This window comes from Stenella coeruleoalba (assembly GCF_951394435.1).
Source record: "Stenella coeruleoalba genome assembly, chromosome: 9".
In the NCBI taxonomy this organism is placed as follows: Eukaryota; Metazoa; Chordata; class Mammalia; order Artiodactyla; family Delphinidae; genus Stenella; species Stenella coeruleoalba.
This window is the reverse complement of record NC_137155.1, coordinates 18,968,216-18,995,648: the sequence shown is the minus strand read 5'-3', so window position 1 is coordinate 18,995,648 and position 27,433 is coordinate 18,968,216. Positions and strand designations below refer to the sequence as shown.

General features: G+C 40.2%; 1 protein-coding gene across 3 annotated transcripts in view; it reads right to left on the bottom strand.

Annotated features, from left to right (window-relative positions):
- The window catches only part of RELN (reelin), a 697,060-nt gene that overhangs the window by 509,659 nt on the left and 159,968 nt on the right, over positions 1-27,433 (bottom strand). Inside the window, exon 1 of one of the 3 annotated variants that reach the window (XM_079932059.1) lies at positions 9,102-9,760. The exons of the other annotated variants lie outside the window; for them this stretch is intronic. Coding sequence (XP_079788185.1) covers positions 9,102-9,327 — 226 coding nt within the window. The 5' untranslated portion in view covers positions 9,328-9,760. Of the gene's footprint in view, positions 1-9,101; positions 9,761-27,433 lie in introns of those variants that run through there. 3 annotated transcript variants of the gene reach the window in all.

The following is a 27,433-nucleotide window of genomic DNA, read 5'->3' as shown; positions in this document are numbered from 1 at the left end:
CAAAAACTATTTGCTGAGTCCTTTTAAAAATCATCTTTATTGGACTTCCCTGGTGGCGCAGTGGTTGAGAATCTGCCTGCCAAAACAGGGGACATGGGTTCGAGACCTGGTCTGGGAAGATTCCACATGCCACGGAGCAACTGGGCCCGTGAGCCACAACTATTGAGCCTGCGCGTCTGGAGCCTGTGCTCCGCAACAAGAGAGGCCACGATAGTGAGAGGCCCGAGCACCGCAATGAAGAGTGGCCCCCGCTTGCCGCAACTAGAGAAAGCCCTCGCACAGAAATGAAGACCCAACACAGCCAAAATTAAATAAATAAATTTATTAAAAAAATCATCTTTATTAATTAAAAAAAATCTTTCTAAAGACCCTACCCGGTAGACTTCCACTACATCTCACTAAATTACATGGCAGGGGAGCCTTGGAGGTAAGCATTTTTTTTTTTTTTCTTTCTTAGCGGTACGCGGGCCTTTCACTGTTGTGGCCTCTCCCGTTGCGGAGCACAGGCTCCGGACGCGCAGGCTCAGCGGCCATGGCTCACGGGCCCAGCCGCTGCGCGGCATGTGGGATCTTCCCGGACCGGGGCACGAACCCGTGTCCCCTGCATCGGCAGGCAGACTCTCAACCACTGCGCCACCAGGGAAGCCCAGGAGGTAAGCATTTTTAACTAGACACACAGTTGTTCTCAAAATCAGTTAGTAAGAAAGGGCGTTTTAGTAATCACTGGGTAGACGACAAGCAATGCATGCCACATAATGAGGCATTATAGAATCTAGAAAGAGGACAGTGTTCCTCCAGTACAATCTAGGGAAAATGCCAACCAGCCCCGCTGACTTGATTGGATTGGATGGAGAAGCTTTCCTAGGTGCTGGAATCTGCCACTGAGATGATCTAACTCCATGCTGCCAAACAGCCTACGAATAGTATTTGCCCACCCATATAAACTTTGATACAGTGGACAGAATACACTGGTCAGCCAATGCCTTTATCCTGACAAGGATATGTTTTATTGTAAATGAACTAGCCTTCTACTTCACCACCCAACCATGTGTGGATTTAAGTTTCCTCAGTCAGCCCCTGAGAGGTGAACTATGGGTTCACTATCAAAATCAATTTCTCTCATTTCTAGTTTTGTTGAAACAGTTTTGTATTTTAAAATTATTTTACACGGGGTTGTAGACACATATATTGTAGGATTTAACAAAATACATTAAACTGCTGTTATTTACTTATCTTGGCATCTTTCCTAGACTACCACCTAAATACACAAAGTTTGGTTGTTATCACGGCCATCAACTAAGGAAACATACTCAATTTAGGAACAGGAAGGTCTGACATTGGAACTGGCTAAGTTAATAAAAGTTTTGGTTAGACTAGAACTACACTCATCAACTGTTTAATTCTAGGCAAGTCATATCTATTTTGTCTGGGAAACACTTTCTGATCATACATAGCTGGTGACAAAGAGACTTTTTTTTTTACTTTTGTGACCCTCCTTAATATACTCAGTTTGGAATTTCCCTTGAAATGGGCCACATGTTGACAAGGCACAAAATGAACAGGCACAGGTAAAGAGCTCCTATCTGTATATCCAATGCTTCAAATATCCTTATCTAATGCTGGGTGACTGTACCAGATGATAATAACTACTATCTAATATATGCATTACCTTATTTAATAATTGCAACCCCCAAATATGGATACTGTTATTTCTACATTAGAAACGAGGAAACTGAGGCTAGGAGAGGGTAGGTAACTTGCTGAAAGCACACAACTAATAAGTGGCAGAGAAAGGATATAAGCATGGGTCTCTCTGCAGCCAAAGCTTGAACTCTTCTCACTACATCACTGTGCCTCCCTAGACTTTCTTTTTAGTATAAGTCTGAGCTCTCAGCCAAGGAATCTTTGAATTTTTGAGCTGGAATAGACATTAGAGTTCACAGGTACAAAAGAGTAAAATATGTCTTATTGAAGAAAGACTGTGGAACATACCCCAGAGCAACACACCTCCCTTCTTGACTCCCAATCTAGTGTTCATACCAAGTCCCCCCACCCCCTTTTCGACCTGTCTGTTAAGTGCCAGCTATCTAAAAAGGTGGCATCACTATTTCATAGCTATGCAACTGTTACAAGTCTTGGCAAAGAGACCAGCAAGTAAAGGAGATAACTTGAGGTGACTGTGGTGATGACAGAGACAGACCTCATGCATTTACTAGAAGAGTCTCTATGCACTCAAGCATTCAAGACATCTCAAAATTGAGCTGCCTTTTAGATTCAAGCTAATTCAGTGTGCATTTTTCTAAATTCTACAACTCTCCCTCATGGTGTATATATGTGCTTCCATGCACAGACTTCTGATTCTGCAGTTTGACCCCATAGCTGGCAGTAAGTAGCTAACTCAGAATTAAACAGCTACTGGCTTGAAAGTTCTTCTAAGAGATTTTACAGTATAGGAAGAAGAGCCTACTTTCCCACCAGGAATAACTAACCCATGATTTTTAAAAAGGGCACGTGCATGTCACAGAAAGATAACATTAATTTTTTGAGAGAAATACAAATGCCTACTCACCCACTTTTATTACTGTAAACATCCAATCAGTACAATACATACTGATTATATAATATATACATATATATACACCAATATTTTTCAAGGGAAAAAAAGGGGTAGAGCTGGTGATAGGAAATCTGAAGAGAAGAAAGAAAAAGAGAAAGAATTGAAGGAGCAAAGGAATCAAGTTGTGAAGCAGAAAAGAGGAAGGAAGAGGAGAGGGAAGACAAGGCCCTGTGACATGGAGGAAAGGAGCAAAAGAAGAAGGAAAATGAGAAAATTTAGGAGGAAGAGAGGGGTCATGGGAGAAAGAAGGTGAGATACAGGTGTAAGGAGAGAGGGGCAGAGCAGGAAAGGCAGAGAGAGACGATTCTGAGGTGAGGGTAGCACTTAATGGTAAACTATTATCACTCCTTCATGTAACTTGGTATGTGGGCACCGGCGTACATCAATAACCAGGGCTATTCGAAACACTCATGAGTTCTTCTATAGTTTCAAGGAATCCTTTAATCAATAAGATTTAATTTATTTTGCTTTCCAAACAAAGTTTTATGTTTCTAAGGAAAGCTAAATTAGCATTAAAAGATAACCTGAGTTTTCAATGTTTACTTCAGAACCTCAGAGTTCCTATAACTATCTCTTTGTGGCATTCAAAAGCTATCTAATTACCTTAGCTTTGTTTCCTTGAATGATTAGAGCTGCCTTAAGCCACAAATCAACATCTGTACATGTGTAGTGACCCTTCTGCACACCCCCAAATCCAGTTGCTACACTTAGCTCCTACAGAAATCGAATAAAGAAGGAAAAAATGTGTGTAGTTTTAGAGAAGCACATGTGTTTCTCTAAAATAATTGGTTATCCTGTAGGCACAGCATTCAACCCTTCAGAAGCTCTGCCTTCAATGAGATTGGCATGGCAGGTGACCGTGGGGAAAATTACTCTCTAAGCTACACAACTGACACCTAAGTGAGATTACCTCATGTGGAATTTCCTGAGAGCCAAGAATATTTTTTTTTAACATACCATTCTTGTGTTTGAACAGTCATTATGAAATCTTCATATTTGAAAATTCAATTCCAAGTTCTGAAAATGTGTTTTTAATACTTCTTTGTTTAAGGCTGATAAGATTGAAATTATACAGTTTGGTTATTTTATTCAATATAAATAACTCTAAAATCGGTGGGGTAGGGGTGAGGTGGATTAATCACCCAAATTATTCTTGAAGCCAAAATATTTAGATAAATGAATTTTCCTTTTCATATGTATGTTATGTCATTACCCAGACATAGTTTAAAGCCCTACGTGAACATGTCCATTCTAACCAAATGCACTGAGTGCAGGGCTATCCATTTTTTCTATTTCCATACGGCATAAAGAACTTTTCAAAAAAGAAAGAACTTTTAAAAAAAAAGGAAGAACTTTATATTTTTGTGTGAGAATATATACAAGATTTTTTTTTAAATGCCAATGTTCAAAAAGCACCAGTAGCTCAATTTATTTATGCTTCTCTAATGTAAACGCTATCTGAAATATATTTCAAATATATATGTATCAACAACTTTGTGAAGGTTAAAGACATAATAAATAACTGTCAAAGTGTCATTTGAAGTCATCGGAGGAACAATTATGGCTTAATATGCAACATATCCTAAATAACTGATAATGTAAGGTTCCCAGATCATCTATAGAGTTGACCAATTCCAGAGAGGGAAAAAAATAAATCAAAGATAGGTTTTAGATATTGTCTTTTGAATGAAACTAATTTATGAAAAAATTTGAAAGTCACTAGTATTGACTTTAAAATCTTGTGAAAATATCTATCACTCACTTTTAAAGATGAAAAGACAAATTTATTAGAATAAGATGGTTCTGTAAAAAATATACTTGTATGATTACAATGATACAACTTTCTTATTTTACTCTTTAACATTTTTAATGAAATTAAAAATAATAGTTTAAAATAAAGATTCATAAAAATTGGAGTAAAATATTCTAATTAAATAATTTCTAGTACTGTAGTGCTGTGACTGAAGTAAGAATACCTGCCTAAATTAGATGTTTCCAATTATGATTCTAAAGACCTGATTTTTTTAGTGTATGACTGGAATTGAAACTCACACAGGGAATATATATTAAAGCAATATTTATATGATTTAAGAAATGATCTGAACCACATTAGTAAAATATGTTTGAAATAAATTGTAGAGAGTGAGATGAAATATAAGACAAGTAGAGAAAAATGCTTTAAATGTTCAATTTTCAAAGTCATATGCAAGCAGGACACAGGTGCAGTTCACTTATAAACTGCATTCGACAAATGATTCTGAGTTTAAATATGCTGATTCCAGAATCAGAGACATATAAAAAACAAATATCCACTCACCCGATCAACAAGCCAGTTAGTTACCTTAGCAATAGCAGATAACTTTAATTCAAATTTTAAAAAAAAATCATTCATTTGAAAGGAATTTAATCTAGAGTATATTACCAAAAATCATGTCTTGTACTTGAAAAGTCATTATATTGCAACTGCCTTTGAACAGTGATTTTTAATTAGCAACCAGTTGATTCCAGAACACGTGTATGTATAATAGGAACAGTGGCAATTCTTACAACAAAATACCATAAATACTTTATCCTGATTATATCTTTTTTAGGTAAACATTCTGTTTTAGCAGTTGAAATTGATTTCCCCACCCACCCCACAATAGGATTAAATAAATAATAGAATGAAAATGTAGCACAAAAGGACTACCAATAGTGATATTGGATTTACAAAATACAATCAAATCCCCTTTTTAAAGCACCATGCTTTATTAACAATTCAGTTCTGCTTAAGACAATTTTTTTTCTCTCAATCAATATTTTAGAGCATATTTTTCACTGTAATGGAACATTTCCCCCACCTTCTGCCACCTTAATAATGGGGATTCTCATCTTTTTAGAAATTCAGATAAATTGTCTCACCAAAGCTCAAGCACTTTCCACAGACTCATTTACTTATGCTTGGCTTTCACGGATAATGTTTTCTCTTATGTCTGACCTCTCCTTTTTGATGGTGACTGCATAAAGCCCATCTTGTGAGTAGGTAGGTCCTCATTACAGGATTTCAGTGTTACCTAAAAGTCTTTCTATCTCAAAATATATTATCTGCCTGCTCAGTGATGCCAAAATTCTTTTAAACAAAAAGGGAAAAACATCTTTCCATAGTTTTAATTAAGATTGTGGGAGAATATAACATTGACAAGTCACAGTCACTACAAACTGGTTGGGGGAGGAGTTTTAAACAAAAGCCTGAGGAGTGGGGGTGAGGAAGAGGGATTATCAGAGGAAAGGAAAGGTGCAGACATCAACTCGACCTTTGCATGTTTCACAATACTGCCCCAGTCCTTAGGAGAAGGAGCAGTGAACAGCCAGGTGTGGCTGGGAAAGAGAAAGGGCTACCTGACTGGACCATCTGGGTTTCCATTTCCTATTTTCCCATCATTTGCAACTTTCTGGTCCCCCTCCCAAAAAAAACAGGGCCTGGAAATCATGTTATGGAAAGTGACCATATTTTGGGATTTGTGCAAAAGAGGGAAATTCTAGGAAAAAAATGTTCTGACCCTCAGACTTTTCTAATTCAACATGATATATATATACATATATATAACCTCTTATTGCTGAGCTTCTAAACTGCATTGTACTCATCATGCAAAGACACCATAGTTCACTGTGACCAACGATGTCATCTCAAGAAAGTCACAGACAACAGATTTTAAAAGCTATAGGAAGATGACAACAGAGGTACCAAGTGAACGAGTGACGAGAACTAGCAAAAGTAACCATGCACTGTTTACAGAGTTGCCAAAACTGCAAACAGATGGATAGACTACTTAACACTGGAAATATCTGACAATTCTGTAGACACACAAATTTCAAATTCTTTTGTATTATATTTTCGTTGCTTTTTTTTTCCAAAAGTTTTCAACAAAAATCTCTAAATAAATATGACACGTACAGAGACCCATGATATTGAACTCTGATATTTGCTTCTCCATTTCATATTCTGTCTCACAACACAAGTCTCAGAGGGCAGCTGACACAGCCTGGTCTACAATCATGTCCTGTGTTAGGTACCACTGTACATCTCAATGCATTCCTTTAGGTAAAAAAGTTAACAGCCATTAGCTGCACACAAAAACCATTCCCTCAAATGCTGACTTCGATGTAAATCATAGATAAGACTGAGTTTTCCTAACATAAGTGTTACATTTTAGAGATTTGGAAGATTACAAATAAAGTCTCAAGCTAATATTTTACATATTTCTTGTTTTTAAAAAAATTTGGCTGAATAACCTCCTACTTTGGTCTCCTATAAAATGAGCTAATACCAAAGTATATTAGGTTAAGTTTTCCTATCAACAGTTCAATTCTTAAATAGATGTTACATAATTAATTTGTAACATTAATTTCCAAAAGTCTAAAAGAAAAGGAGACACATGTAAGCACCATTTCATTTTTAAACATTTCTTCTACCTGTAGAAAATTTTACAAGGAAAAACTCTTACTGAAGGCCTATAGCTACAGCCAGTTTCAAAATCTAAATATTTGACAAAACAGGTTAACAGGAATTTAAAATCTTACAATAACCATTCTCAAAGTTTATAATAATAATTCAATCTTCTTAAACTTACATAATAAAATTTCTCTACCTTTTCTGGTGACAGAAGAGGTAGAAATTGAGACTTTCCCACACAATACGCAACTTGAAGTATTACACTGTATTCTTACTCTCTATCATTCTTTCCTTTTCTGACTTAGGATGTGATTATGGTCAGTCTTAGGCTGACTGATACTTGCTAGCTTTATAGCAAAAGCAAAGGCTATGTCATATTTTGGTATTTTTAAGTTATCTATGCTGGCACCTTACAAAGGATATGGAGAACAGGAAAAAAAAAAAAAAAGCCTACGTGTTATCACAGGTCTTCCATCACAACCTGACAATCACACCTTTTAGCCCAGCCTTGACTCACTTACCTACCACTCTCACTTAGAGCTAATAACGGGCAAGCACCTCTACTAAAGGTCACACTAAGTGACAAGCTCAATCAGTCTTTGGGTGAGGTCTGGGTTGCCATCATATTGGCTGGTCCTTCTCAAAAGATTCTCATGAACTCAGAAAAACACCAGACCATTCTTGGAAAGAGAATACAATAAGCATTTTAAAAGAAGGGACTAGTTGCAGAAATTTAATATTCCAAAGTCTAAAATTCCAACCGAATTAGACTCCTGCTCTACAGACAGGGCTGACACCATGCCACAAGAAAGTTGTAAAAGCACTACTTTCAATCTCTAGAAAGCATTTATTTAGGCTAAACATTTTAAAGCAGATATGAAGGGCTTTTTAAATAGAAAGTTTAAGGATTCTTATCATTTTTATATCCATGTTTATCTGAAATGCCAGCTGCTCCGTGGATTATCTCCTGCTATACCAATAACTGTTAGCCTACAAGAGATGGAAACTATAATAGGAAATCACTAGACAATAGTTGGGTATCAGTATTTTTGCCTTGAAATTCTAATTAAACAGTGCCTGTCACCGCTTAAAAGCTCCATAGAAGTGAAATATTCAGGAGTTCCAGCGGAAGTAATAGAAAATAGACAATATCTTATTTTCCCACATACTCGATTTACTAGCTTCAAATATCAAAAACGCACGCACTACAGAAAATTCTCTTGCTTGCAGCTAAACTGTCCTTCTTCGATCATGTTTCATTTTGATGAAGGACTCCAGAATGATCCTTTTTTAAAAGGTACCTTTAAATTATAAGGAACTTCCAGTCCCTACCTGGAAATTAAAGCTGTGCAGATTAAAGACATAGTTATTAAGGAACATCACAGAGATCATTCTAAAAACAAGTAGCAGGTTACAAGTAAGAGAGGACTCAGAAAAAAGCACCATTTCCTGACATTTTAAAAGCCACTTTTAAAAGAACAGAGTGCTGGAAGCAGCCGCTCCCTGTCAGGAGGGTTGTCTGACACTGAAGGAAACGAGAGGGACCCCTGGCTGGGGAGCAGCGAGAACTTTGCGGCGGGCCGGCGGGCGACGGCGCGGGGCGGCCGCGGGCCGGGGCGCGTCAATCTGTCATCAGCCGGTCCGCAAAGCCCAGCAACCCCCGGATACCCTTCAGGGGGAACCCGGAGCAGGACAAAGGTCTGGAATCCAAGCACTCGGGTTAAGGAACCAAGATGCGCGTTTTCATTCAAGTGTCAGTTGCTAGAACCACGGGGGAGGAGGAAAGACCTCAAGAATTCTCTGGCGTTCCTCACCAGAACCGGCTCCTCACCGGGAGACGCGTGAGGGGAGTGTGTGGAGTGCGGGGGCGGGGGGCGAGGGGGGAATAAATCCCAACTCGCGACTCTATCCCCCGGTAACTTTGTTTTCTCTCCCTCCTCAGAGGTAATGTTGAGGTAAGGGTTGTCACGGTTCTTGGTTAAACGGCCCCTTGGAAGAAGGAAAGGGACACAAAGCTGCGCTGGGCGACGAGCGCGATGCTGTGGTACCTACCATGGTATTCTTGTCCCGGTACGTAGTAGGTGGGGTGGCCCGCAATGTGCAGGGAAATAAGCACTTCGCCCTGCTCCCCATCTCCTTCCAGCTCCCCGTGGTGCGTGCACAGGAAAAAGAAGGGAGAAAAGCGGGGGTAATAGCCCACCGCGGCGCGCACCCTCAGCGTCGCTCCCAGCATCAGCGCCAAGAGGAAAGCCCGCGGCGCCCAGCCACTGCGCTCCATAACGCCGCTGCCGCCGCCGCACACCCCGAGCGCCGCTCTCTCATTCAGTTTTGGAGGCGCCGGGACGAAGGAGCCGCGTGGAGAGACGGCGAGAAGGCGGCAGAGGGAGCAGAGAGGGCTCGGGCGCGGAGCCCCGCCGAGAAGTTCCGCGGGAGACGGCAGCTCCCAAAGTTTCTTTGGGCCGCGGGAGCGCGGGGCCCGGCTGCGGACGCCGAGAGCGCGTCGGCCGGTGCCGCGGTGCGCCGCCCAGCCGCCGCCGCCGCCGCCTGTGCGCGACGCCCCTCCGCCAGGCCTGGGAAAGCGCCCGGCCCACTCCACACCTTCTTAAAGCCCGGGGCGCGGAATCGCCCCCGCCGCCGCCACACGTGCCCCGGCCGCTCCCCCGCCCCTCCGCGCCGCGCGGCGCGCGCCCGCCCGGCCCCCGCCCACTCGGGCTCGCTCGCCGCACCTCGCGCTGCGCAGGGCGCACGCCTCCGCGAGGCCCGGCGCCTGAGCCCAGTTCTCACACTGAAGGGCAGATGAGGGAATGCGAGTCGGTCGGGTTGGGGGAGGGGGCTCGGGGCCACGAGGTACGGGAATCGGCACGGAGGGACTTAAACGCCTCACAGAGAGAGAGAGAAGGAGACCCTCCCGCCCAGCTGTCCGGAGGAGCAAAAGGAGAAGACAGTCCCTTTTGCCCCTCAGATTTCCCTCCTTTTTCCTGAGAGGAGACGAGGGGGAAGTAGAGGGGCGGTGGGGACTGGAGCGGGCGCCGGCTTCTTTGTCTGCGCCGGCTGCGCCCCGCGCCCCTTGGGGCTCGCCCGCCTCGGAGCCCCCGGCGGCCCGCACTTGTTCCGGGGATCCGCCCGCGGCCCCGAAACGCGAGGGGCCCCTGCGCTTCTTTCCCACCCAGGCCTCGAGCCTCTCCCGCTGGCCCCCGCCCGGCTCCTCGCCGTAGCGACCGAGCCTCATCTGTAGCCGGATTTAAAATGAGATTAAGCGAAAGTAGAACTGGCAGCCTCCAGTGGTGCCTGGAAATGGTGATTTGTGCTGCTCGGGTGTGGGGAATTGTGTGGCGGGAAGGGCTGGCGGAGCTGAGCCCCGACAGGCGCTCTTCGCTGGACTGTTCTATTATTCATTGCTGCTGGGTTCTTCAGGCGGAGATGGTTGTAATTTTTTAAATCGGTGTTTATTTCCTTTAAATGTCAGCTACGACCAATGTCCCTGAAATGGGGGGAGGGGAAAACGTCTGGAGAGATGCTGGCAGCGGTGATTGAAGTGGGTGGTAATGAGCTGCTGCACAGGAGGCTGCGGGGAAGAGAAATAAAAAGCACGTTTCTAACCGAGGACGGCTGGCAGGAGCCCTGCGGCATCCGGAGATGGGGGAGCGGGGTTGCCAGGTTTTAATGCCTCTCCCCACCCACCCTTGGCTTGCCACCAAGTCCAGATAAACCCGCACGTACAGAAATGAGTAGATTATAAAATTGGAAGGGATGGTGTCTTTGCCTACATTGGGGGGACGGGGCGGGGGAGGGGGACGGGGGGAGTGCGAAAAGACAAGGGGAGTCTTTCCAAGGGGAGACCTCTGTAGTCACTTCGTTGCAAAAGGAAGAGACTGGTTGTTTTCCTCTTACCCAGGCCGAGTTCAGACAGGTAGAAGGGCCACTTCTAGCTGCCTTCTGGTTTCCCTTCCTTCAAAATCCGCCAGGGCTCAACTGTTGTATATATTTGATGTAACAATCGTTACCGCTGCAGCTCTGTGCTGGTGCAGGCTTTGGGCCGTAGGCAAGTCACCTCATTTAATCCTCACAACACCCGGAGAGGCAAATGTGATCCCCATTTCACAAAGGAGGAAACAGTAACAAAGGCTGGATGCGAGGCAGCCTGGCTGCTGGCTACAAAGGCTCTCACCGGGACCTGCCTTGCAACCATCCAGGGCAACCCTAGCTAGACTAGGGAAAGCCACCACCACCACCTTTTCCCCGCAGGCAGGCGATGCTGCCTCAATTACAAGACACTCGCCCGCAGCTGGCAAGGCTGTTACCACCTCTTCCTGTCCCGTTATGTGACTAAATCCTAAGTCAAAATGAATCACTTCTAGAAAGAATCCAAAACTACTGAACATTTTTAGCTAACACTTTAAAAATGTTTACTATATGCCAAGTACTGTCCTAAGTGCTTTACATATATTAACTCCTTTAATCCTCATAACCCTATGGGGAAATTACTGTTAATAGTACATTTTACATATGAAGAAACTGAAGCACAGAGAGGTCAAGTAACATGTCCAAGGTCACACAGCTGTAATTGTGAGAGAGCTGTGACTTTGTCTTATTTCAGAGTCCCTGCACTTAACCATGGCAAACCGCTGTAAGGAATGAATGCCTCTTGTTGCTGTTAGAGGGATGGGATGAGAATTATTCTTTAACCAATGTTGGATTACCTCATTTAATTCTTACATTGGCCTGTGAAGTAGGTATAATTATCCTCATTTTTTAGAAGATAAAGTTGAGATTGATACAAGTTAAATAATTTGTCAAGGGCACTCCATAAGAAGAGGAGCCTGGGATCAAATCTGGCCATGCTTGATCCCAAGGTCGCTGCTTTAAATAAACCGTAAAGTAAAGTAGTAAAGCACTGATACTTGGTCCAGGTCACAATTGCACTTAATTCCCAGAAGGTCCCAAGTTCCCAGGAAGTCCCCCTCTTTTCACTCTGTAAGAAATATTCTCTTGTGAATCTCTCACCATGGCTTTCTTGACATTCAATTTATGTGACCAAGTTTATTTTCCAATCTTCCCCTTTTTTGTGCTTTCTTAACTTTTACAGCATGACTTCGCTATGTGCATTTGGGTGACTTTTATACTCTGAACTACGCAGGCTCGAATCTGTGACTACAGCCCTGTGGTTGTTCATTAACAGGCATAGAGACTGTTTAAATAATGCCCTGAGTGGTGTTGAGCTGCTTAAGAAGAGGGTAAATGCTTGTACACTCCACTTAGCAGTCCTTTGGACTAGCATGTGTACCTGTGCCCTTACAGTAATAGAAGCCCAAGTTCACACATCTCTGATACCTTCTTCAGGGAATCCAGTTCAACTAATTATTATTAATACTTTTTAATAATCTTTTATATTTTAAAAAATTAATTAATTTATTATTTATTTTTGGTTGCATTGGGTCTTTGTTGCTGTGCGTGGGCTTTCTCTAGTTGCAGCAAGCTGGGGCTGCTTTTCGTTGTGGTGTGCAGTTATCTCATTGCAGTAGCTTCTCTTGTTGCGGAGCACGGGCTCTAGGCACACGGGCTCATTAGTTGTGGTTCGTGGGCGCTAGAGCGCAGGCTCAGTAGTTGTGGCGCATGGGCTTAGTTGCTCTGCGGCATGTGGGATTTTCCTCGACCAGGGCTCGAACCTGTGTCCCCTGCGTTGGCAGGCGGGTTCTAAACCACTGTGCCACCGGGGAAGCCCAATAATCTTTTTTAAAATGAAGGAGGGCTTCCCCGGTGGCGCAGTGGTTGAGAGTCCGCCTGCCAATGCAGGGGACACAGGTTCGTGCCCCGGTCCGGGAAGATCCCACATGCCGCGGAGCGGCTGGTCTCATGAACCATGGCCGCTGAGCCTGCGCGTCCGGAGCCTGTTGCTCTGCAACGGGAGAGGCCACAACAGTGAGAGGCCCAAGTATCGCAAAAAAAAATAATAATAAATTAAAATAAATAAATAAAATGAAGGAAAATTACACAACATGGATATAGAATCACATGGGGAACAGCATCTTCCTAGTGAAAAGTTCACTTTAAGTCCCACAATAACGTGGCAAACTGGGTTACAATTCAAAACTTCCAGTTCCTAGCTCGTGTGCTAACCCTTAGATCTTACTTCTGTTTAGTGAGCCATAATAAACATCTTGAGGAATATTTGTCTGGTCCACAAAATCTACAAACCTTTGAACTAATGGAAAAATAGAGACATACTCTTTAAGAAAATTTGGTTTACATCCAAAAAAATCTGCAAAAAAATAGAAGGTGATGTCAGGGTGAAAATGAGTGAATCTGTGGGAAAGGGAGTTTAAAATGGGGTAAGATCCCTTTTTAATTAAAAGAGCTTTGGAGAAGCAATTAGTCTACCAAAAAATTACATTTAAGCATCCAGACTATAAATTCATTTCTTGCTGATAAGTAGAAATTACTGACCAGCATTTGAATAATCTTAACACAATGGAAATTAAATTATATACTATGAGATCCACAACTTTCAAATCATTGGAAGATGATGACTCTAAATGAAACACAAAAAAGCTGTTAAATTACATTTTAAAGTTGTAAGCATTCATTCACTGTCTGCTTTCACTGATTTTTTGAGTCAAAGTATCAAACGTTTTGGTGTGTATGAGAAAGTGAATCTCTACTCTTATTTACTATGTAAAAGTCAAATAAAAAGTACATAAAATCAAAAAAGTATATACATATGGAGATGGTGAAATCAGTCAACTCTATAGGCTCCAAAATGGTAATAAAAGTTCAAATGACATATGTATATGTATAACTGATTCACTTTGTTATAAAACAGAAACTAATGCACCATTGTAAAGCAATTATACCCCAATAAAGATGTTAAAATAAATAAATAAATAAAACGTATGAAAAACTAAAAAAAAAAAAGTTCAAATGAAAGAAAACCCTTCTTTAGATAGCAGTTAGTAAGCTTATAAAACCTACTACCCATAAGATGTACAATCTGAAGACACTGAGGCTCTTAAGTTAAAAAAAAAAACAAAACAAAAAACAGTTAACTAAGTCTTTAGGGAATGAAACCACTTGGAAAGGTGGGTTATTTGAGGATTGGCTCTGATATGCATGTCTTGCCAGAACAAGTTACTTAATGTACCCCAAATTAAAATACGAAATAATTAAATCATGGGTCAATAAAAAAGCATTATACCATAAAATTTCTAAAAGAGAAAACAATTCGACACTAAAAATCCCTTTTTTAAAGCTTCTCCACTTCCAGGGATTTACACATGCTGTTTCCTCACTCAGGAATGTCCCTCGTATTCCTTGTGCCCTGACCACACTCCTGCAGCTCTCCCCTCACCCACCTCACTCCTCACTTGGATGCTATCACTTCATCCTCCAAGTCTCAATTTACATGTTTTTGCCCTTGCCCTTTCCTGACCTGCCTCTCCCCCCAACCTAAATTAGTTCCTCTATAACTAGATCGTTATATAGGCCCTAACAACAACTAGCTATTTAAATTGAAATTAAACTAAATTAAAAATTAAGATGGCAAGAAAAAAGAGAACAGTGGAGGCTTAACTGAAAAAGAGGTCAAAGCTAAGATCTCCGAGTAGTTACTTTGGTAAAAAGTAGTGGGGAGAAGGAGGGAAAAACATTTCGGGCCAGAGCACCTACATGGAAGAAGAAGCCTATGTGAAAAGGAAGGTGGCAGATTCAAGTCCTGAAAGAACATCAGTGCAGATGGAGTAAAGATTATCCAGGGAGACTGGTCTTGCCCTAGCATGGACAGTGGCCAGACTGGGCAGGGCCTTGTCAACCATACTGAGGATTTTGGTCTTTTTCCTGAAAACAATGGTGAGGCATGGAAGGGATTTTGAGCAGGGACATTCCCTGGTCATGGTTGGTTTGTTTGTTTTTAAGGTCATCTTGGTTCCAGAGGGGTGAATGGACTGGAGAGCAGTAAAAGTAGATGCAGCGAGAGGATTAGAAACGTGGTGCAAGGAGCTCAGGTGAGAGATGGTGTTCTGGAGAGGTGATGGAGAGAAGAGGATGGAACTGGGAAGTATGTACAAGACAAGTACAGGACTCGGTGATAGACTGGGTTACTGACTGGATAGGGCTGGGGGGAGAGAGAAGGGCTGAAGATGAATGATGCCCAGCTTTCAGTCTTTTGAAGCTTGGTGACTGTTGCTGTGCGATAAACTATTTTTAAAATATTTTTATTTATTATATTTATATACATTATATGTTAGTATATTTATATATTTTAAAATATTTTTATTAAGTAAATTTTTAATGAAGTATAACATATGCAGGAAAAAGTGAACAAATCTTAAATGTAGAGCTCAACGCATTTTCACAAGTGGAACATGGCAAGTGAGCTGCATTCAGAAAACAAGAGCAGGAGGGCCTATGAGTCTGAGCCATCAGTCTTCCCCAAGGCATGGAAGGGATTTTAGGCAGGGACGCAATATGTCTTCAGGATGGTTAGTGTTGCATGTTTTAAAACTTTATCTAAATGGAATTATATAATACATACGATTTTATATCTGGCTTCTTTGGCTCGGCATCATGTTTGTAAGAATCATCCACATTGTTGCATGTATCAATAGTTTGTTCGTTCTTATTACTACATAGCATATGGGGGGAGGGCTATCACAATGTATTTATCGTTAATGGAACGGTTGGCTATTTTCAGATTTTGGCAACTATGAAAAATGTGGTTAAAAATACTCTTGTGCCTGTCTACTGGTAAACATATGCATACATTTCAGTTAGGAAAGGGAGCGTTGGATCATGGGGGAACCTCTTTTGACACATTGCCAAACTAGTGAGATATATAGAGAAATCTTTAGAGGTGAAAACGAAGTGAAAGCAAGAATCCAGAGATAAGCTAATGAGTATCCAACCCACCCAGGACTCTGTGACATCTCCCATTTCAACAAACATTGAACTTCCATTTTGATGGCCAAATGAGGTGTGGAAACAGGAGATAAAGCTTAGGGCCTGCCCAAGGTGGGAAGAATGATAAGACAGTGCTACTCAAAGTGGGGTTTGCAAATCGGTCTACAAATTATCTGTTGCCAGTCCATGTTGAGATGTGTACAGAAATTGAGAGTGTTTGGAAACTTTTCTAGGGATTTTATAGTGCAGTAACATCCAAGTAATATTCCATTTTTCTTGTAACTAATTTTGATTATATTTTATTTTAAAAAAAAAAAAAAAGTACCTGCCTGTGATGGCTCACAGATAGTTTGTGAAGCACTGTGATAGGAAATTCATGCATAAAGCTATGACCCATCCTCAAATAACTAGACCCTCAATGGTAAGGTGAACTAGAAAAAAATTTCCTCATTTGTCTCAGTCTTAGTGGAGAGTAGTGATGTCAGGGGAATTCTCTGACCAAAATGTGAAACCACAATCTGGTTCTCAAGAGTTTGTGGCCCAAATTCATACATCATTTTATTTCAAAAACCTCAAGCCAAAAATTAATTTTAAGGTGGTCCTGGGTTGAAACTGCTTCCAGGCCCTAGAAGAAATAAATTTGAATTTGCCTCTAGGAAGAAAAAACTCCATTCCTTTAAGTCAGGCTTCAAAGAATTACAACAGATAAAGATGCATAGGGGACTTCCCTGGTGGCACAGTGGTTAAAAATCTGCCTGACAGTGCAGGGGACACGGTTTTGGTCCCTGGTCTGGGAAGATCCCACATGCTGCGGAGCAACTAAACCCACGTGCCGCAACTACTGAAGCGCATGCACTCTAGGGCCCATGTGCCTCAACTACTGAGCCCTCGTGCTGCAACTACTGAAGTCCACATGCCTAGAGCCCGTGCTCCACAAAGAGAGGAGCCACCGCAATGAGAAGCCCCTGCACCGCAACAAGGAATAGCCCCCGCTCACCGCAACTAGAGAAAGCCCGCGCAAGGCAACTAAAGAAAGACCCAACGCAGCCAAAAATAAAAATAAATAAATAAATAAGAATGCTCATAGCAATATTGATATTAATAGCAAAACCAAAAAATGGGAAACATCTAAATATCCATTAATAGAATAATAAATAAATGATCTGACCATACAATGGAGCAAAGGTCCTTGCTTTTCTTTAACAGCTTCACTGAGGTTTAATTTAAATACCATAAATGCTATCCATTTTAAATGTACAGTTCAATGATTTTTAGTAAATCTACAGAGTTGTACAACATCATCATGATCCAACTTTAAAACAAGATCCCTCATGCCCATTTGCAGTTAATCCCATCTTCTTCGCCCCCAGCTCCAAGAAACCACTAATTTACTTTGCATATATAGATTTGCCTTTTCTGTAAATTTTGTATAAATGAAATCATAAAATTTGTAGTCTTTTAGATCCGGCTTCCTTCACTTAGCACATTGTTTTTGAAGGTCATCCATGCTGTAGCCTGTATCAGCAGTTAGTTCTTTTGATTCTAAAGTATTACTCTAATATATGGATAGATCCATTCACTCTTTGGCTATTATGAACAATGCTGCTCTGAACATTAACATACAAGTCTTTGTATGGACATACATTTTCCTATCTCCTGGGTAGATGCCAAGGAGTAGAATTGCTTGGGAGCAAATGTTCTTAACCTTGTTTGTGCGAAGGACGTCTTTGGCAGTTTGATGAAATCTACGGACCTCTTCTTAGAAAAATCTTTTCAAAAATTTAATGTCTTTAAATATAATATGTAGGTTTATAAAGAAACAAATTATATTGAAATATGGTTATTATCAGCATACTAAAAAAGTTATACTAATATATGTATTTTTATTAGCCCATTAAATAATTAGATATAGCAGCAAGATAAGCAACTACCAGTGTCAAAAATTAATGGCCTGGGCTTCCCTGGTGGGGCAGTGGTTGAGAGTCCGCCTGCTGATGCAGGGGACACGGTTCGTGCCCTGGTCTGGGAAGATCCCACATGCCGCGAAGCGGCTAGGCTTGTGAGCCATGGCCGCTGAGCCTGCGCTTCTGGAGCCTGTGCTCCGCAACGGGAGAGGCCACAACAGTGAGAGGCCCGCGTACCGCAAAAATAAATAAATAAATAAATAAATAAATAAATAATAATGGCCTGAGGGTAGAGTCAAGATGGCAGACTAGGAGAATGCAGAATTCATGTCTCTGCAAACTAGGGCACCTACCAAGCACCGGTGGGGGACCACAGACACATAGGGGGATGGGAGGAACCCCCAGCGACCAGGTCCTAAGAAGAGGCCCCACCCCACGCTTGAACATCGCCCCCCACCCGCCTAGGTCCCGCCCCACCCTAGACCCCACCCCCGCCTAAGTTCCACCCCCGCCTAAACTCTGCTCCCCATAGCCAAAGCTTTTTTTTTTTCTTTGCGGTACGCGGGCCTTTCACTGCTGTGGCCTTTCCTGTTGCGGAGCACAGGCTCCGGACGCACAGGCTCAGCGGCCATGGCTCACGGACCCAGCCGTTCCGCGGCATGTGGGATCTTCCCGGACCAGGGCACGAACCCATGTCCCCTGCATCGGCAGGTGGACTCTCAACAACTGCGCCACCAGGGAAGCCCTCTTTTTTCCTCTTTTAGATTGGGGTTCTCTTTTACCTTGTTGACATTGTTGTTGATTCATTGATATTTTTATCTTTCCTGATAAACCTTTTATTTTTCTAATTTTATTTTATTCTTTATACTTTGTTACTGTTCTGCTCCTTTTGGCTTGTTCCGCCCACATGCTTCCTTTTATTATTTTTTTCTTTTTTCTGTTGTAGTTTTACTTTACCTTGTTGCAATTGTGTCCATTATATTCTTATTTTTCCTAATATATTTTTATATCTTTATAATTTAATTTATTTTTTATTCTTTGATAATGTACTGCTCCTTTTTTCTTTCTTTCTTTCTTTTTTTACCATGCCACGCAGCTTGCAGGATCTTGGTTCCCAGGCCGGAGGTAGGGCCCGAGCTCCTGTGGTGGGAGTTCTGAGTCCAAAGCGCTGGACTAACAGAGAACCTCAGACCCCATGGAATATTAATTGAAGTGAGGCCTCCAGGAAGTCCTAATCTCAGCACCAAGACCTGGCTGTATCTAACTGCCTGCAAACTCCAATCCTGGATGCCTCAGGCCAAACAACAAATAAGACAGAAATACAGCCCCAGCCATCAAAAAAAAAGAAACGACAAAAAAAAATGTTATAGACATAGGAGCAACGTAAAAACCTACAAGACCAAATAAATGAAGATGATATAGGCAACCTACCTGAAAAGAATTCAGAGTAATGAGAGTAAAGATGATCCAAATCTCAGAAACAGAATGGAGAAAATACAAGAAACATTTAACAAGGATCTAGAAGAACTAAAGAGCAAACAAACAGTGATGAACAACACAATAACTGAAATTAAAAATACTCTAGAAGGAATCAATAGCAGAATATCTGAGGCAGAAGAACAGATAAGTGAGCTGGAAGATAAAATGGTGGGAATAAATGCCAGGGAGCAGAATAAAGAAAAAACAATGAAAAGAATTGAGGACAGTCTCAGAGACCTCTGGGACAACACTAAACACACCAACATTTGAATTACAGGGATCCCAGAAGAAGAAGAGAAAAAGAAAGGGTCTGAGAAATATTTAAAGAGATTACACTGGAAAAATTCCCAAACATGGGAAAGGAAATAGTCAATCAAGTCCAGGAAGCACAGAGAGTCTCATACAGGTTAAACCCGAGGAGAAATACGCCGAGACACATAGTAATCAAATTGGCAAAAATTAAAGACAAAAAAAAATTATTGAAAGCAGCAAGGGAAAAACGACAAAAAACATACAAGGGAACTCCCATAAGGTTAACAGCTGATTTCTCAGCAGAAACTCTATAAGCCAGAAGGGAGTGGCATAATATACTTAAAGTGATAAAGGGAAGAACCTACAGCCAAGATTACTCTACCCGGCAAGAATCTAATTCAGATTCAACAGAGAAATCAAAAGCTTTACAGAAAAGCAAAAGCTAAGAGAATTCAACACCACCAAACCAGCTTTACAACAAATGATGAAGGAACTTCTCTAGGCAGGAAACACAAAAGAGGGAAAAGACCTACAAAAACAAACCCAAAACAATTTATAAAGTGGTAATAGGAAGATACATATCGATAATTACCTTAAATGTAAATGGATTAAATGCTCCAACCAAAAGACACAGACTAGCTGAATGTATACAAAAACAAGACCCATATATATGCTGTCTACAAGAGACTCATTTCAGACCTAGGGACACATACAGACTGAAAGCGAGGGGATGGAAAAAGATATTACATGCAAATGAAAATCAAAAGAAAGCTGGAGTAGCAATGCTCCTATCAGACAAAATAGAGTATTACAAGAGACAAAGAAGGACACTACATAATGATCAAGACATCAATCCAAGAAGATATAGCAATTGTAAATATTTATGCACTCAATATACGAGCACCTCAATACATAAGGCAAATGCTAACAGCCATAAAAGGGGAAATCGACAGTAACACAATAATAGTAGGGGACCTTAACGCCCCACTTACACCAATGGTCAGATCATCCAAAAAGAAAATAAATAAGGAAACAGAAGCTTTAAATGACACATTATACAATATGGACTTAATTGATAGTTATAGGACATTCCGTCCAAAAACAACAGAATACACTTTCTTCTCAAGTGCTCATGGAACATTCTCCAGGATAGATCATATCTTGGGTCACAAATCAAGCATTAGTAAATTTAACAAAATTGAAATCATATCAAGTATCTTTTCCGACCGCAACGCTAGGAGACTAGATGTCAATTACAGGGAAAAAATTGTAAAAATACAAACACATGGAGGCTAAACAATATGCTACTAAATAATCAAGAGATCACTGAAGAAATCTAAGAGGAAACCAAAAAGTACCTAGAAACAAATGACAATGAAAACATGATGATCCAAAGCCTATGGGATGCAGCAAAAGCAGTTCTAAGAGGGAAGTTTATAGCAATACAATCCTACCTCAAGAAAGAAGAAACATCTCAAATAAACAACCTAACCTTACACCTAAAGCAATTAGAGAAAGAAGAACAAAAACCCCAAAGTTAGCAGAAGAAAAGAAATCATAAAGACCAGATCAGAATTTAATGATAAAGAAATGAAGGAAACAATAGCAAAGATCAATAAAAGTAAAAGCTGGTTCTTTGAGAAGATAAACAAAATTAATAAACCATTAGCAAGACTCATCAGGAGAAAAAGGGAGAAGACTCAAAACAACAGAATTAGAAATGAAAAAGGAGAAGTAACAATTGACACTGCAGAAATACAATGGATCATGAGAGATTACTACAAGCCACTATATGCCAATAAAATGGACAACCTGGAAGAAATGGCCAAATTCTTAGAAAAGCAAAACCTTCTGAGACTAAACCAGGAAGAAATAGAAAATATAAACAAACCAATCACAAGTACTAAAATGAAACTGTGATTAAAAATCTTTCAACAGGGCTTCCCTGGTGGCGCAGTGGTTGGGAGTCCGCCTGCCAATGCAGGGGACATGGGTTCGTGCCCTGGTCCAGGAAGATCCCACATGCCGTGGAGCAGCTAGGCCTGTGAGCCATGGCCACTGAGCCTGTGCGTCCGGAGCCTGAGCTCCGCAACAGGAGAGGCCACAACAGTGAGAGGACCGCGTACCACAAAACAAAACAAAAGAAATCTTTCAACAAACAACAGCCCAGGACCAGATGGCTTTCACAGGTGAATTATATCAAACATTTAGAGAAGAGCTAACACCTATCGTTCTCCAACTCTTCCAAAACATAGTTGCGGGAGGAAAACTCCCAAACTCATTCTATGAGGTCACCATCACGCTGATGCCAAAACCAAAGATGTCACAAAAAAAGAAAAACTACAGGCCAATATCACTGATGAACATAAATGCAAAAATACTAGCAAACAGAATCCAGCAGCACATTAAAAGTATCATACACCATGAGCAAGTGGGGTTTATCCCAGGAATGCAAGGATTCTTCAATATACGCAAATCAATCAATGTGATAAACCATATTAACAAACTGAAGGAGAAAAACCATATGATCATCTCAATAGATGCAGAATAAGCTTTTGACAAAATTCAACACGCATTTATGATAAAAACTCTCCAGAAAGTAGGCATAGAGGGAACCTACCTCAATATAATAAAGGCCATATATGACAAACCCACAGCCAACATTGTTCTCAATGGTGAAAACTGAAACCATTTCTTCTAAGAACAGGAACAAGACAAGGTTGCCCACATTCACCACTATTATTCAACACAGTTTTGGAAGGTTTAGCCACAGCAATCAGAGAAGAAAAAGAAATAAAAGGAATCCAAATCAGAAAAGAAGAAGTTAAAACTGTCACTGTTAGCAAATGACCTGATACTATACATAGAGAATCCTAAAGATGCTACCAGAAAACTACTAGAGCTAATCAATGAATTTGGTAAAGTAGCAGGATACCAAATTAATGCACAGAAATCTCTTGCATTCCTATACACTAATGATGAAAAATCTGAAAGAGAAATTATGGAAACACTCCCATTTACCAATGCAACAAGAAGAATAAAATACCTAGGACTAAACCTGCCTAAGGTGACAAAAAACCTGTATGCATAAAACTATAAGACACTGTTGAAAGAAATTAAAGATGATACAGACAGATGGAGAGATATACCATGTTCTTGGATTGGAAGAATCAACATTGTGAAAATGACTATACTACCCAAAGCAATCTACAGATTCAGTGCCATCCCTATCAAGCTACCAATGGCATTTTTCACAGAACTAGAACAAAAAATTTCACAATTTTTATGGAAACACAAAAGACCCCAAATAGCCAAAGCAATCTTGAGAAAGAAAAACGGAGCTGGAGGAATCAGGCTCCCTGACTTCAGACTATACTACAAAGCTACAGTAATTAAGACACTACAGTACTGGCACAAAAACAGAAATATAGATCAATGGAATAGGATAGAAAGCCCATAGATAAGCCCATGCACATATGGTCACTTTATCTTTGATAAAGGAGGCAAAAGTATACAATGGAGAAAAGACAGCCTCTTCAATAAGTGGTGCTGGGAAAACTGGAGCGCTACATGTAAAATGAAATTAGAATACTTCCTAATACCATACACAAAAATAAACTCAAAATGGATTAAAGACCTAAATGTAAGGCCAGACAGTAAAAGTCCTAGAGGAAAACATAGGCAGAACACTCTATGACATAAATCACAGCAAGATCCTTTTCGACCCACCTCCTAGAGAAATGGAAATAAAAACAAAAATAAATATATGGGACCTAATGAAACTTAAAAGGTTTTGCACAGCAAAGGAAACCATAAACAAGATGAAAAGACAACCCTCAGAATGGGAGAAAATATTTGCAAATGAAGCAACTGACAAAGGATTAATCTCCAAAATTTACAAGCAGCTCATGCAGCTCAGTATCAAAAAAACAAACAACCCAATCCAAAAATGGACAAAAGACCTAAATACAGATTTCTCCAAGAAGATATACAGATTGCCAACAAACACATGAAAGGATGCTCAACATCAGTAATCATTAGAGAAATGCAAATCAAAACTACCATGAGGTATCACCTCACACCAGTCAGAATGGCCATCATCAAAAAATCTGCAAACAGTAAATGCTGGAGAGGGTGTGGAGAAGAGGGAACCCTCTTGCACTGTTGGTGGGAATATAAATTGATACAGCCACTATGGAGAACAGTATGGAGGTTCCTTAAAAAACTAAAAATAAAACTACCATACAACCCAGCAATCCCACTACTGGGCATATACCCTGAGAAAACCATAATTCAAAAAGAGTCATGTACCACAATGTTCATTGCAGCACTATTTACAATAGCCAGGACATGGAACCAACCTAAGTGTCCATCAACAGATGAATGGATAAAGAAGATGTGGCACATATATACAATGGAAAAGTATTCAGCCATGTAAAGAAACAAAATTGAGTTATTTGTAGTGAGGTGGATGGACCTAGAGTCTGTCATACAGAGTGAAGTAAGTCAGAAAGAGGAAAACAAATACCATATGCTAACACATATATATGGAATCTAAAAAAAAAAAAAAAAGGTTATGCTGAACCTAGGGGCAGGACAGGATAAAGATGTGGTCGTAGAGAATGGACTTGAAGACAAGGGGAGGGGGAAGGGTAAGCTGGGACGAAGTGAGAGAGTAGCATTGACATATACACACTACCAAATATAAAATAGTTAGTGGGAAGGAGATGCATAGCACAGGGTGAACTCCTCGGTGCTCTGTGACCACCTAAAAGGGTGGGATAGGCAGGGTGTGAGGGAGATGCAAGAGGGAGGGGATATGGGGATATATGTATGCATATAGTGATTCATTTTGTTGTGCAGTGGAATCTAGCACAACACTGTGAGGCAGTTATACTCCAATGAAGATGTTAAAAAAATAAATTTTCTTTAATTTAAAAAATAAAAAATTGACACTATATATTAGACGCTAAAATCAATAAAAGCAAAAAACTCAGGTGACTACGAACTGGAAAAAAAAAAGATAGAATGGAAAGTAAGATCAGGTATGCCTAGATTAAACGCAATACATAGATTGTCTCACTGTGTGTATACATACGGTGTGTGTCATTGGGTATGAAATACACACTTTGGGTGTCTCGATAAATCACACAAGCACTTTAGCTCCAATACCTTCCTCTGTAAAGTGGGGAAAATACCTCCCCAGGAGATTACTGGATATGTATTAGTTATTAAAACACTTTGTAAAGAAAATATCAATGCAAATTTAAAGTGTTAAGCATTTAAAAAAGATAATTAATGGCCTTACTCTATATTTCAAGGTCTCTATGTTAAGCATAAATGTGATATGGAAATATCTGTGATTTCTAATGGTGATCTAGTCACATATTACTATGGTTGGTTGCCTGCTTTATAATTGAAGGAATGCTAAACTTCAGTTATAGGTTGGTGAAAATTCTATTTCATAGATTTCTTCCACCCCCTACTGGGTTCTTAACCTATTAAAAACTTGAAATACAATATTATACTGTAGTGAAAATGAATAAAGGAGAGATACTTATTTCAACATGAATGAATCTCATAAATATAGTGTCTAATTTAAAAAGTAGCTGGAGAAAATATATACTATTGTACCACTTATGTAAAGCTTAGTTACCTGCTAAATAACACTATTTGTTGTTTGGGCATTCATACATATATGGTAAAGCATGAAGGAATGCATGGGAATGACAACAAATTCAGAATAGTAATTACCTCTAGGACGGAAAGAGAGGGATTTGTCCAGGGAGGGAAAAAGGGGGCTTCAACTTGCAATGATATATTTCTTAGGGTGACAGGTACATAGGTGCTGGTTATATTATTTTATATGTTTACATTTTATGTTTCCAGTGTATTTCCATATGTATGAGATATTTCATAATCAATTTTTAAAAGAATGAATTAACTTTTAAAAACATGTAATTGAAGAAAACTTAAAGCCTTTACTTAAATATCAATTATAATATTCAAAATATTAATGCCCCACATATGACTAAAATACTTTGCTATATTCAAAACTGTGAAATTCAAAAATGGAAAGTGAAAATATAATAACTTTTTTCTCACCTATCATTCCCAGTTAAGAATTTGTTTAATTTTTGAAACTGGCTTCAAAATGCTTTTAGTTATGTTTAATATTCTTTCTCTTTATATTTTCTATTATTTGAGCTCCTAGGACTTTCCCAAGACATCTTTTCCAGATAATATTTAAATTTCATTACACTATTATTTGTTGATTAGAGCTGATAGAACCTTTTGATTGTAAGCAATGCAGACCCCAACTCAAATTAGTTTAATCCAAAAAAAGCTATTACTGGTTGAGAAAACGAAAACATCCAAAGGAAGTTCTGGCTCTGCGCACATTTTAAGTAACGCTACCAGGACTCCGTTCACTCTGTCTCTCAGCTCTGTTCTTTCCTGCAGAGGTATCACTCTCAGGCAGACCCTCTCAACATGGTAGCCCTTGGCAAGTTCAGACATACTTTATCATTACAGGATTGCGTCTCATGGATTGGCTTAGGGTTGTGTGCCAGTCCCTGAACAGTCACTGTGATGGAAATGCTGATGGTCCCTGTCAGTAGAGTGGGTAGGGTCAGGCCCGCCAAACCACACACACTATGAGAGAGGAAGGGGTGGGTCCCCAAAAGAAAATGTACCAAAAGAAGGGAAAGTGAAAGCTAAGCAGAACAAACAACAAATGTCCGCTGCATCAACCGAAATGCCTTCCATTGTTTGGCAGCGGAGGTTCATTCTGGTGTCACATATTTCTCTAGTAACTACAGCATGTCTGACAATATGTCTGAATGGATTCTTCTGCTTAATGACAAGAGCTGATCAGTCCCGGTTTTCAGGAGCAGCATTCGTGGTAAGGTAAATTTTAACTTGATCAAGAAAAATCTGGACCATTGTAAAATAGAGGCCAGGAGTCTCATGTTCCATAAAATTTAATAATAATAACAGTGTTTTCTATATATCAATATAGAAAACCTTGACACACCTAGGCTTGTAATCTATAAGGCATATTTTCTGAGCACATGACCTTGCTGGAAACTTTCACCACAAAAAAAAACATTATCTTAGAATTCAACAGCTATTAGCAGTGCTCATAAAGTAAGTTTTCTCTAACAGAGAGGATACAATTATAGATAATATCTACCCAATTTCTTTTCACAGTATTCAAGGAAATTTTCTAAGGAGATTCTCTACTTATAAATATTCCTCCCAAGGAAACAGGTAGCCAGAATTTTGCTTTTCAGGGGTTAAACTGAGGGAGATTAATAAATACAGATTCATTAAGTATTGTTCACCTACTGTATGCCAAGTAACATGCTAAGTCCTGGGGATATAAGAGTGAAGAGAGACAGTCTAAGCTCTCAAGGAGTTTGTTGTTTAATGGAGGAAACATACAGGCAAGTAATTATAATACAGTGTGATAAATAGTTTGATAAAATGAATAATTTTCATTGTGGTTTTTAGAATTGAGGTTCAGCAAGAAAAATAATGGAAAAGGATCACAGGTGTTGGGAATGCTTCAGTGGGGAATAAATGTCTTAGGGGAGACTTGGGCTAAGTCTTAAGGACAAGTAGAAATTACCCAAGTCCAAGCAGTGGGAGTGGAAAGGGCAACACAAGCAGAGTAAACAGAAATGAGCAAATAAGTAAAGATGTAGGCACTTCCTGTGGTAGGCCTTGAGAAGTGTACCTACTAAAATGTATCTGTCAAGGACCCACCGAGATTTTATTCATGTAATTGCAATTAATTATGTCTTTAAAACATTTTTAATAGGTTAATATTCCTGGGGCTGGTTATGGAAGAGA